The sequence below is a fragment of the Tachysurus fulvidraco genome, chromosome 1, assembly GCF_022655615.1.
Source record: "Tachysurus fulvidraco isolate hzauxx_2018 chromosome 1, HZAU_PFXX_2.0, whole genome shotgun sequence".
NCBI classification, from domain to species: Eukaryota; Metazoa; Chordata; class Actinopteri; order Siluriformes; family Bagridae; genus Tachysurus; species Tachysurus fulvidraco.
In genome coordinates this window covers 20,680,397-20,693,296 of record NC_062518.1, presented here as the reverse complement: position 1 = coordinate 20,693,296, position 12,900 = coordinate 20,680,397, and the positions used below count along the sequence as shown (strand labels likewise).

Genomic DNA, 12,900 nt, shown 5'->3' with positions numbered 1-12,900 from the left:
TGTCTGCAGGTGAGATTTTTTAGAGAAGACCTCACAACCCTGAGAAAAGAACACAGCTGGGTTTTATGACTGTAAAATTATAGAGTTATTCAAAACTAGTTGTAGGAAATATTCACAAAAATACAAATACACACCTATTTAAAAAAAATGTACTGGACTTACAGTTTCCTAAGAAACGTAAATGTCTGACACACCACAGCATGACTCAATAACGCTAAAGTGTTGATATCTGTAATATTGTAATAAAGTATTGAAACATTTCATAGGATTTTTAATTAATTGTTTAACACACATCCCCTATGTTTTTGAATTGAGCTTTGGATTTTCATGTGTGTTTATTGTTTTATTGTGCATTTTTTTATTTTAAAAATAGTTTCGTTTAAAATAGTAATAAAATATTTCATCGTAAAATATAATTGAAAAAAATTTATCAAATAAATGTGATATTTATTTTTTTATTTTACATTTTTTTATTTTTATATCACAGTGGTTTGCCAGACAAATAGGATGTTTATAGTTTTTCTGGAGACTCCTTCCCTATGCAAACTAAGTCGGTCGTCAAAATCCATCTTCTTAAAATCTTTCAGTGAGTTATGACTGTAAAAAGTATGTAAATCACCTTCAGAATCGACCAATCAGAATCAAGAACTGAACAGTGCTGTGGGATTAAACCTATTACACGTTCAAAAAGCGTTTCAGATATCCCCAGAGTCCTCCGCATAAAAGTATTTCCTTCCTAAAACGGTTCTACTTAGCAACATCTTTTATTTCATTAGGAAATAATTTGACACCTGTGGTAAAATGTTGTTTGTTTTTAATTATGTTTCCTGAAAATTTGTACTATCTAAATCGATAAACGTACTTCCTGTTCTATATTGGGCTCTGCGTCCGTTCATAAATACCGCAAATGGTGGTGTTAGAGAGGTGGAGACTAGAGAAAAGGACTGGAAGTCTGTAGAAGGTAGACAGTGGAACTTGGTGTTAAAAAGGAAAGAGAAGAAATGGCCTGAGGGAGCCTTGGAAAACGTGAGTGTCTCCGGAGTCACATGTTAATTATATGATTGCATGAGTGGAAGCCATCTCTCTGTAAGCCCTCATGCTGTACCATTTTCCCTGATATTGCTGACATGCTGTCCTCGAGTCCATCTCTTCTCTCTCTCCATCATTAACTAGAGCTCCTGTAGGCCTGTGAGAGAACAAAATGCCAGAAACAATGAGTACAGGATCTTACACTCAGCAGCAAACCAGCATGAGAGCTAATTAAACAAAGGAGGGTGGTTTGTGTTTGTCTTTGCACGCGTGTGTTAAGCGACTTCCACGTTGAACTCCCCAGTTTCTCAATGCTTCAAGCAGAAAAGCTTTGGAAACACAGAAGCCGATGCGTTCATGTGCAGTGTCTGTGATGTCGGTTTGCCTTTTGTTTGACTTTGACGTGGAAATGAACTGTCAAGGACTGTTTTAACGTTTAACCAATCCCCTCTGCTGTGTACAACCACAGCATTTGCGTTCTCCTGAATACAAATAGGCAAAGCGGAATATGGAGAGCATTAAAATGATTAAGCATGAGAACAAGATTAGATTTAGTTTCTCTTTTTGTCGTATGTAGGGTGGAAAAATCCCAATTCGTTGGACAGCACCGGAGGCCATCGCGTACAGGAAGTTCACTTCAGCGAGCGACGTGTGGAGCTACGGGATTGTCATGTGGGAAGTTATGTCGTATGGAGAGCGGCCATATTGGGAGATGTCCAATCAAGATGTGAGTTTCCATTTATCAATACCTTTTTAATGAATAAACTTTAGGGACCATATTCAGAGCTAGAGCTTTAAACATAGAAGTTGCACGCCAGGGCATTTCAGACTGGCATACTTCAAATAATGTTTGTCTATTTCAATGCCAACGTTCAAAGATTTTTAGATGTATATCAGGCACCCTGTGCTTGCGTTTCTTTGAATTGAACAATTAATTATTAAACAGGTAACAGCTCAGTAAAACATATATCGCTAATTTCTGAAATTTAACATGTCCTGCTAAAGTCTCAAAGCCTATAATCTCTATCACTGTCTTTCTCAGGTGATAAAAGCAATCGAAGAGGGATACCGCCTCCCTCCGCCAATGGATTGTCCTGTGTCTCTACACCAGCTGATGCTGGACTGCTGGCAAAAAGAGCGAGCTGAGAGACCCAAGTTCAGCCAGATTGTCAACATGCTAGACAAGCTGATCCGAAATCCCAGTGCCCTGAAAGAGCTGGCCAACAGTTCCATCTGGTAAATTGCCTTTTCCTTAATTCCCTGTCAGATCATTGTTAAATTGTTGTCGAAAAATAAGAGGAAATGGGAAATCTGACCTTTTATGTCACATTGTCTTGTACCTCATGTCACTTCTTATAGTTTAAGCTGAAGATTTACAGGATTATACATGAGTAACATGCCTGTAAGGATTTGGCAGAGCCAAGAAAATGGTAGAACTTTCTTATATTACTATTCGGATAAACACTGCTGTCACTCAGAAAGATGTCAAATAAACGCATATAGGTGAAAATACAAGGTCGGTGTGTTTGAACCCATCATTTTGATGGGTTTGGGTTTAAACTAAGGTTCAATGTCATTTTAGTGAAATATGGTTTCCGGTTGTGGCAGAGAAACTCAATTTTGGTCAAAAAAGGTCTTTTATTCTGTCTTTTGGGTTTATTTGTTAAAAAAATACTGTTTTATAAGTACTGTATAAAACTAACCCTACGTTGAAACAGATTTCCATGTCTATATGAAAGTAGGAAAAGTAGGTGCATAATTGTGTAAGTATGTATGAGCAAAGCCCTATTCGGACGGGACTAGTTTTCCAAACGACGTTTGAGTTAGAATTTTTTTCAGCCGACGTCAGTCATTTCATATATGGATTCGGACGGGACTAACATCTCTGTGTTTATTACGGAGGTAGGAGTGTCTGTGTTTTACATGTGGGCGTTGCACAAGACCACGTGTCCAGGATGCGTGGGTTGCGTATGGTCATATGACCGATCAATAGTAAAATATTTAACATATGGTTTCATATAGAACTTCTTATAAACCCACTGGAATAAATACGTTTTTATATCATTTTCACGTTATGTAATTGACTATAGAAATGAAAGTACTCTTACCTGAAACTGATATTATAGTAGCCAGTCTTAACAATTTACGTAATTTTTTTATTTCTTCGCCGGGTAGCAAACACATTTACATCCATTATTGGTGTGTAGAAAGCAGAAACTTGAATACCGGTGCACTAGGGTTAATATGGTAGTTCACGTTGACCAAAACAGACAAGAAAACACGTTTTGGAAAAAAAAACATTTTCGGCAATCACAGACATTCACATTCAGACCGGATTAGATTTTTCAGAGGAGCGCTGATTTTGCTGAAAAACAGTAGGTAATTTACTCTGGAATTTTTATGGAATGGCAGATTCGGACGGGATTAAAAACACAAAGTACGTCTGTGAGACTGAAATTTCTCTAACGACCCCCTGTAAAACTAGTCCCGTCCGAATAGGGCTTAAGTGTGTAAATAAGTGCTGTAGTAATCCAGAGTCTTTAACCATTATGCCACTACTGCCCCTTATTAGTTGATGTCATGGCATGGTGGTGCATCGGCAAGTATTGCCTTAAAGGTTGACTGGTTCAGTATTGAGCTTGGGGTACTGTCTGTGTGGAGTTATATATCTCCCCATATCCAGATGGGTTTCTTCCAAGTCTTCCAGTTTCCTCTCACCTCACAATAAAGAAGCTTGTAGGTGGATTGGCTATGCTAAATTATTGTCTTGTGTTCGTTGTACCTCTTGACATTCTGGGCAACATTGATACTCCCTTTTCAACCATTATATCTTTTTGGTTTGGGCTATAGGCATGGCAAGATATTTTGCCGACAGGTACCTTTGTATTCAAATCTTTCAAAAAGCAAAAGAAAGAGAATATCAGTTTCATCATATGCTATCAATTTTGGTCTACTTCAAAGTTAGCAATAGCTTAACAGCAAGCCCATATGTAGCTTTATATGTCATATAGATATCTCTCAGAGTAATGCTAGCATAACTAGTTAATTTTTACCACAAGACAACAATCTGATTATTTATAAATAAAAATGACATAAAAAAAAGTAGGAAATCAGTTTCTCTGTTTGGATCAAGCAGTTCACTGAGAATAATATGGTTTAGGTGGCCATGTATCTATAAACTGTAATAAAGCTCTGAATAAAGTGAACATAAAGCAGGTGCCATCCAGAAAATAAAGACATTATGCTTCCTGAAACCAGTCCCTACAATGTGAGCCTGCTTCTAATGCGAACTCTCTGTATGATTAATAGGGAAATTACTTAATTTTGCAGGGAAACCATTCTGCGTCCGACGTGTTAAGGGTTGATATGTTCAGGAAAACTCCCTTGATCAAGAAGAGTTGCCTTTGAGGTCACCCTTAAAGATTGCATTAAGCTTTTATGCATTCAAAATAATTACACACCCCATGCTAGACTTCAGGGTCATCCATGTCAGTGTCAGTATGTATGACACTTGTTTAGATCATGCTTGTGTGAGATACCAGAGCTGCTTTTTTTTTGTCTAATTCTTTCAATATGTCTATTAAACTATTACCCAAGTTGCTTTGTTGATATAAGGCTTGTTTTTGCCCTTTACAGGGAAGACCCAATAACCCCAGAGCTCAGCGCCAACAGTGTGGATGAGTGGCTGGAAGCCATAAAGATGGGCCAGTACAAAGACAACTTCACCTCTGCTGGCTACGTCACACTAGATTCAGTAATTTACATCAGTGTAAGGTACAAAAAACCCATAAACCCTTAAGAATAGGCTAAGATTTACCATTTTAAGTCATATCTAACTCGCTTCATTTGTCTCTCTGTTTGTCTTCTCCTTTAGTGAATTGAGTAAGATGGGTGTAACCCTTGTTGGGCACCAGAAGAAGATCCTCGCTAGTGTCCAGAGTCTGCATGCCCAAGGGAGCCATGTGCAAGTATAACAGCTCTGGACAAACTTATAGACAGATAGAGGAGGCAAAAGAGAGACAGTGTGGAAGTATGGAACCCAGAAGAGTGCTTCACCATGCCAAACCCCAATCCTGGACATTTGGCAACAGCTCAAGAGCTCACAATTTGTGCAGCAGAACCAGAGACTGATTAGCAGTGGAAAATTCAATCCAGACGGATGATGATGGTCAAACAAAAACTCTGATGATTTAAGAACATTATTGTGAGATGTGTACAGTCATTTGCATTCTTGTTTCCTGTCATTTGCTTCGTTTTTCACGGTTTGAGATTTAGATAAATAAAATGGTTCCTGAGTGGATTTGGACCTAATGGTAGTGTGTTTGGACGTACAGTATGGCCCTTGTAGTGCTGTACTCTGAACATGATAGCAGACAGGAGGTACGGTTTGCAGCCCTGGCTCACAAGATGATGTTTAAGATGGCCATTTTTAATGGTCTGTAGTAATAATTGTATGAGGCACTCTTTCGGGTTGGATTCCCTAACTAACGGCAATAGAAGATTATGTTTCACCAGCGGAAGTAGGGCAAGCAGTCTTCTGGAAATGTAATTTAATCCCAGCCTTTGTGTTTCAGATTACAGCATTATGGTATGAGGAAACATTGCAATGAGTAGCTAATTAATTGCTAAGATAAGAGATGTCCTTTGCTGTAATATCCAGTAGATAATGTCAGTTTATTGTCAGTAAAAAAAAAAAAATAGTCATATGGTGGGCTAGTTTTTGATAGTTAATGCTAGTCATGGTTACGCCCCAGTTGTCTGATTGAGAATGTCTCTTTGTGTTGACCTATAAACAGATTTCTTTTTGGATTGGTTTTCATAAATTTTATGATTACAGAAAAGCAGAACATGCCCATTTGTGTACGTATTGCACCCCGGTACACATGACATACACGGTGTCTTTGAGAACTTTAAAGGAATCCTCTATCGAAAAACAGCGGGTTGCTAAGTATCCCTTTTTTGAGCCAAGTATTCCTTTAAAGTTTTAAAGCAAATTAGCCTACACTATAAGCTAACTTGGGAGCACTGAATGCAGATTAATATTGTAATTAACATACTCCTGAGTATGGCAAGATGTTACACATAGTGCAAAAATGCATAGGAGCATTATTTGTGTTTAGCATTATGAGGAACACATTACATATATACATTCCCAGGTAGCAAAATGATGTTTAGGTGACTAGCTTGGCCCTAACTACATAGTGTTTTGTCAGTGTTGAGCCAACATTGGTAAGCTGGATTACAATTTGGCTGAAAGTAGTCCCTAGTGGCTCAAAATTAGCCCAATGGTCAAAATACTGTTGGGGGAAATTTGGGAATTTGGATTCAAAGGTAGCTTAAAACCGGTCCTGGTGGTTCAATCTTAATTATGCTGAGGCAATATTGGCAAGGTGAATATAAAGGTCTCTAAAAGTCTGTCAATTCTGGTCTCCAATTGCTAGCCCAGTGTATTTTCCAACCAGACACTGGGAAAGGGCCAGTATAGCTCTATAACTCAGTTTGCTACCTCGGGGAGCTCTGAGCATCGACAATGAACACCATGTCTTTCACCATATTTTTGTTTACAGCAGAACAAGAAACACAAATTACACTCTTGTAAAATAGTGTATAAAGCTGTACAGTGTCGAATTCAAACAAGTGAACAAAAAGTTGTAGAATGTTTGTAATGTACTTTATTTCATTTTCTGAAGAAGAAGAAAAAGAAGATGTGAGACGTATCGTTCGGTGGAGCTCGCTGCCATGGGATATAACAGAACTCTGGAATGTAGCATGGATGCTAAAGCTTCATCTTTTCTAAGCAAGTGACAGTGACTGCGGTTCTTTTTTCACTCCAGTGGTGGCTGTAGCTGCTTGACGTTAGATGCCTTACTAACCGTGCTGTTTCTTTCTCTTCTTCCTGGTAGAGGCAGTATCATGATGAGATATATTGTACATAGTATTTATCATAACAACGCCACTGAAAGCTATAGCGAATGTCGGCGCAACGCGTCCAGCTTTGTGTTAATTCACCTTTCAGAGGTTGAACCTCCTTTCGTTCACAGTATTCAAGCTTGTGTTGGTGCATGTAACTTTGGGGAAAGAGTGATCACAAAATTGTTCATGCTGATTTTGCTGCATTTACAACACTACTATTTTTGTACTGGTTCTGTAAAGTATCTGTTTCATTTATGCAAACGTCAAATCGATGATCCTGGTAAGTTCTTAATAGCAAACCCCTTCCTTTGAAAACCATATGCTTTCGTGCTATGGAACGAAACATCCCTACTTATTAAAAATAATACTTAGTCATGACTTATTAACATGTCTTTAAGTTGGTTGTTAGTAGCGGACATGACTTCTGTAATGCGAAAGAACAAGATAATTACAAAATGGGTATTAATTAGGAAGAAGTGGGCTCCATCAACTTACTAAGTTGTGGCTATGACTTAATTATGTTGTTACCTCACATTACTAAGTCTAAGGAACAATATAAGTAAGTTATGGTCATTTAAGGGAAAAGATAATTAAGTCATGGCCACAACTTAGTAACTTGAGGAAATGAGATAATTTGTGGCCATGATGTATCACAAGTAAACAAGATACTTAAGTTGTGTCCATGACTTATTAATGCATTGTACAAGATACTAAAAATTATGTCCATGACTTAGTAACTTCAGCAAATACGGTAATTAAATTGTGGTAATAATTTAGTCATGAGATGGAACGAGATAATTAAGACATGACCACAACTTGGTCATGATGTAGCACCACAAGTAAACAAGATAACTAAGTTTTTGACATGATTAGTAATGTGAGAAAACAAGATATTTGCCTGCATTTATGGCTTAATGGAAAAAAGGAAACAAGATAATTAAGTTATGGTCATGACTAATAACTTGAGGGAACGAGATGAAAAAATTGTGCCCATGATATAATAACAGAAGGGAATGAGACAGTTGAACTATGAACACAAGATGGGGGAACAAGTCATGGACAAGAAATAGCAAAAATACCGAAAGTAATTAAGTAATTGAAGCCATTTAGTAAAAAGAAAGAGAATGAGATAATTAGCTAGTGAACATGATTTATTAATGCAAGAAAATGAGATAATTAGCTAGAGAAGATTATTTAATCACACAAGGGAGTGGGATAAATGAAATCATGGTCATGATTAGAGAATGGTCATGGTTGAAAAAACTCTTTTAATTGAAATGTAGACACTAGAAAAGTTTAAGTGTACTTGTTTTTGATTATAAAATAGAATTTTCATTTGAATAAATAATAGAATACACAAAAACAATGATTGCCTAAGTTCAATCATTTACAAAAACTAGCTCAAATAGATGATCGCTATTGTTGTTTGATATTAAATTGGTTCTATTAAATTTCACAAGAAGAAATAAAACGTTCATTAAAGATTTCTTCACATTTGAATTTCAGTATGTTTTCATATTCCAGTACAATCATATCTCTTTAATACACGGTCACAATTTAATTATCTCGTTTTCTTAAGTCAGTAAGTCACGGGACCTTGTGAGGCTCTGGATAGTACAAATATTCCCCTGGTGACATTTTCCATTTTTGCCAATGGTGTAGTTATTCCTTCTATGGTGTATTGTAATTAACTATAGAACCATATTGTCCATACATAATTTAGGTACAAAGCATCATCTGTATCACACTGTGCAATTTGTTTGAAACAATTGCATGTTTTATCCGAGTCTAAGTGCTCATTATAAAATCTGATGGTTAACGCTCTGTGTATTTAGCAAGAGAATTTAAAATAAAACAAAAGAATTCATGGGGAAAAAAAAGAGTTTAATTTAATAACGTATCCAATGTCATAATTTATTTGAGGTATAAATGACATTTTTTTTTATTCACATATAAACACAAATTATTATCTGTTCCAGCTCAAGCACTCTTAATGGCACTTATTTACTGACACTGCGGGTGACACAGCAAGACATAAACTGCAATATTCATTAACACATTTATTTCGTTGTTTATTTTTAAATCTCGGCGGCAGAATGTCGACTGCTTTGAATTCTCTCTATTAAGTCTATTCGAGGAGACAGGCAGTGTGGTGGATTAAGATTAAGTGACCATGGGAGATATTTCTGAATGCACCACGAGGCAAAACAACAAAGATGCAAATGATAACGACGACAACGATATTGTAGCTTGTGTTTCTTTCCTATGATCCCAAAAATGGGCTGAGTGTCCAAAGATGTTCACATCAGCAACATGCGACCTCCCAGAGGAATCCAAGCACAGATTTTAACAATTCACTTAAATAATATTTTGGACCAATCCTATGACACTTGTGGTCCGGGGTTTCTTCAGTTCTCCCGCTTACAATCTGCAGTTCAATCTATGAAATCTTAGATCTGTGGTTTTATCTTATCCTGTTGTATACGATCTCTGGATAAAAGAAATATTACTAAGAAAGAATTCAAATTGGAAGGAAATGGAGGAGATCGCTGATGTCTCGGGCTAGCTATTTCTTGCTTTGCTAATCGACCAATTTTCACACCAGTTAATGTGTTATTTAGTTCATGTTTAACTGGTTAGCTGTAGACTATACATTTTGGCTTCTGGCGTTGAATAAAAAAGCTAGAAAGTCTGGACCCATTAACAACAAATATAGCTACACATGTGCCACAAGAGACAAACCATTGGGTAGTTTTCAGTGTTTTTTGTTGCAAAAATATTTGTACAGGATTTATCATTCTTTGAATGGTGGCAATTTTTTTTTTTTTTTTGATAACATTTTTTGATTATGTTTAATAATTTGTTTGTGTCCAAATATGTGAAATATGCTGGGGGGGGGGGGGGTGTTAGGTGGGTAGTTCTGTCAATTGCAAAGTAGCTACAATATAAACTAAAAGTGGGTGGAGTTAAATGATCAGAAAAGGCATGTTTGTGTGTTTTAAAGCGAGGAACGTGAACCAAGAAGACACGGATCTACGGCTTAAAATGTTCAAAATCTTCAAGGACTAACAAAAAAGGGTCTGAAATGAATGTTTGTTTAAAGCATATTTGTTGCAAGATTATAGCAATGGTAATTGTGATGTAGCTAGGCTAATGATGTTTTGCAAAAATTGTCCAAGAAGTGACTCTAATGCAGGATTGTGTACATTTCTTTGACTCCTTATTACTGGTTATTTCTGAGAAGTCGTCTACTTAAACCCGTTTAAGTCTTTAAGTCACTTCAGGTTTCTATTCGGCTCACTGCAAGAGTGTACACTTTTCATGTTGCTGTAATAAACATGCGAATCATTTTTATTTCTCAACAGAAGAGTTTGGTTTCGGATTTATTCTTGTGCTCATTTGACGATCAGTATTTAGGGAGAAATTATAGTTTTGTAAAGCTTAATACTAGTACATCCCAAACCCCAGATAACAATCAAGTGCATGGCAAATGAGAATGACAAGTATGGAGTAAATTAAAAAATATCATTGAGTATATGTTGAAGATTTCATATGTCATAATCAGACAAAATTGGACCAGAATTGCAATAATAGTGCAATAAATTTCATTGTAGGAAAATCTGTGCCTGAAAACAGAGCTGCCTTTCCTTTATCTTAACCAGACGTGCCTTCTAACCCACAAGGAGTGTAATGGTATATTCCCTAGTGATAGCTGCGCTTCTCTCCAGGGAACATGGGAGGGGTCGTCGACCTCCGAGTTCTTCCTCAGCCGCATAAAGCACTGCTGCCACTCAATGTTAGATCCATTATCCCCAATCCCCACCCTGTATTTCTCTGCTCTGTCTTACCTACTGGACATACAGACACTGTGTGTGGTGCAGAGCCATTTTTCACCCATCGTTATATAGACAGGTTAGATGGATATGTCTTCTGGCTGGTAGCCTCTGATAATAGAATCACAAGACAACAGAGGTTAGAGATGCACTGCAGGGATCCACTTCAATTAGATAACATTCTGTGCAAGAAATAAAATGGAATATAACTAATAATGCCTAAAAATTAAACCTTTCAGGCTATTTGATTGTTATTGTAAAAGAATACAGTTTTTCTTGTACCCTTAATACTTTGCTGCCTCACATGGCATGGTAGATCTTTGGGGAAAAGCACTCACTATGCCCACTATTGTTAAACTCCAGGGCCATTTTTTTTTTTTTTTTTTTTTTGGAGCTCTTGTAAAGTTTCACTCTATTTCCCTGACTAAATGTTAAGTTCAAATGTTGAGCATAGCAGAAAAGATGGAGCTTTTCATTTGTCTGGTTTGTTCCCAATAAACAAATCATTACTTTTTAAGCTTTGTGTAAATCAGAGCTTCTGGAAGTATGCTTAGCATTGAAAGCCACCGTTTTAGTGAAAGTCAACAGGTCAGGGTTCGAGTTCCCGGCCAGAGGCCCTGGAGGTCAAAAACGATCTATAGCAACTGGGCTCCTGTGTTACTTTAATGCCTCCTGCACTCATATTAAGAGACACCCAAACCACCGCCTGACAGCATGAGTGAAAGGGGTAATTAGCCCACACACCCCTGAGACCCTGCTACCACATGTGAGTGTGAGCACTTTCCAGCATCATACACATACACTTTTTTGCCCCATCAATCATGCACAACCTTTTGGGTCTCAGCCACTGAACCACATAACCTTTCCCAATTATGTCAATATGCATTTTAAAAGCAATCAATGCCATGTACAGTAGTGCCCGGTCCACAACTGCCGTGATCCGTAGCATATGTCCAATTTGGAATATGATAAAATGGTGCATTATCACAAGGTGATCCATCACGTCCACTTAAGTGACAGCTGGCCATTTGGTTTGGACATACTCTCCAGCATCCAGGGTGTCATATGATTGCTTACTAGGAGCAACATGACAGAGGGGATTGAAGAGGATTGAATTTGGGTCGGATGACTTGCCCTTTGGTCCTCAAACACAACTGCTGTGGGTCCAATCTTTTATTTCAAGTGGTGTCTCAAAGGGATCGCGTTCCTCCCAGGTTAGGAACATGAGATGTTATTAGTTAAATGAAGATTTTTGTCCCAGATGTAGTAGCAGCTCTGACCTGGTACCAATAGCGGAATTTTTACTGGTAAGTCCTGAGGCAAAGTCAACAAGGTTTGGTCAGCTCTTCATCTTGCTGGTCAGCTAGTCATCTTCAAGACACATTGCCAAGGTTCTTGCTTAGGGGCATTTTAACATGTTCAGTCTACCTAAAAGCATTTTTTGTTAGGTGGGAGGGAACAGAGGTACATGCGGCTCAAGGTTGACCCAGGAACCCAAGAACTGTAAGACAGCCAAATTACTCACTGACTTAACAAAGCATGAATGATGACCATGCTCATATATAGAGTCTCTCCATATAGCCAGGCTTTGTCAGTAGGAAAACAAATATGAAGTTAATCTTAGTGTTATTCAAATGAGTGACATTCTCATCCCTTTCAGGTCAAGACAAAACGTTATTGATGTGCAAACACAGCAAAAGGTCACACTCTGCTGGATACGGTAGATACAGTCAAAACCAAGCAACAGCGCATAAGCTGACCTGTTTTTCATATCATTTAGGATAAAGATACATGTTTTTGAACATTAGATGCAGTGGACATCAAGCAGATGTTCACGTTCTACTTCATTAGGAACAACAGCATAAAATCATTCAGAGAAAGGTTGAGGGCTTCAGTTAATGTTCACACCAAACAGAGAAAGAAAAAAAAAAAGTGATCTCAGTGACTTTAACCATGACATGATGGTTGGTTGGGATATTTTAGAAAACTCTAGGGTTCCATGCTGAAACAAATACACTTGTGGAACAAATTTGGTCAACTGAAGTGGATGAGCTCCAACACCTAAAGATTAGACTAGGATCCAACCTTGTCATCCAGGAACAAGAATCTAAGAATCTGTAAGTGG

At 37.6% G+C, this 12,900-nt stretch overlaps 1 protein-coding gene across 3 annotated transcripts in view; it reads left to right on the top strand.

Moving 5' to 3' along the window:
- The window catches only part of epha4b (eph receptor A4b), a 93,693-nt gene extending 86,525 nt beyond the window's left edge, over positions 1-7,168 (top strand). For 2 of the 3 annotated variants that reach the window (XM_027148623.2, XM_027148621.2), the window contains 4 exons: positions 1,607-1,756; positions 2,072-2,265; positions 4,666-4,803; positions 4,904-7,168. In XM_027148623.2, coding sequence (XP_027004424.1) covers positions 1,607-1,756; positions 2,072-2,265; positions 4,666-4,803; positions 4,904-5,003 — 582 coding nt within the window. In that variant the 3' untranslated portion in view covers positions 5,004-7,168. The remainder of the gene's footprint in view (positions 1-1,606; positions 1,757-2,071; positions 2,266-4,665; positions 4,804-4,903) is intronic. The other variant, XM_027148625.2, reaches the window with a different exon arrangement.
- The last annotated feature ends 5,732 nt before the right edge of the window (positions 7,169-12,900 follow it).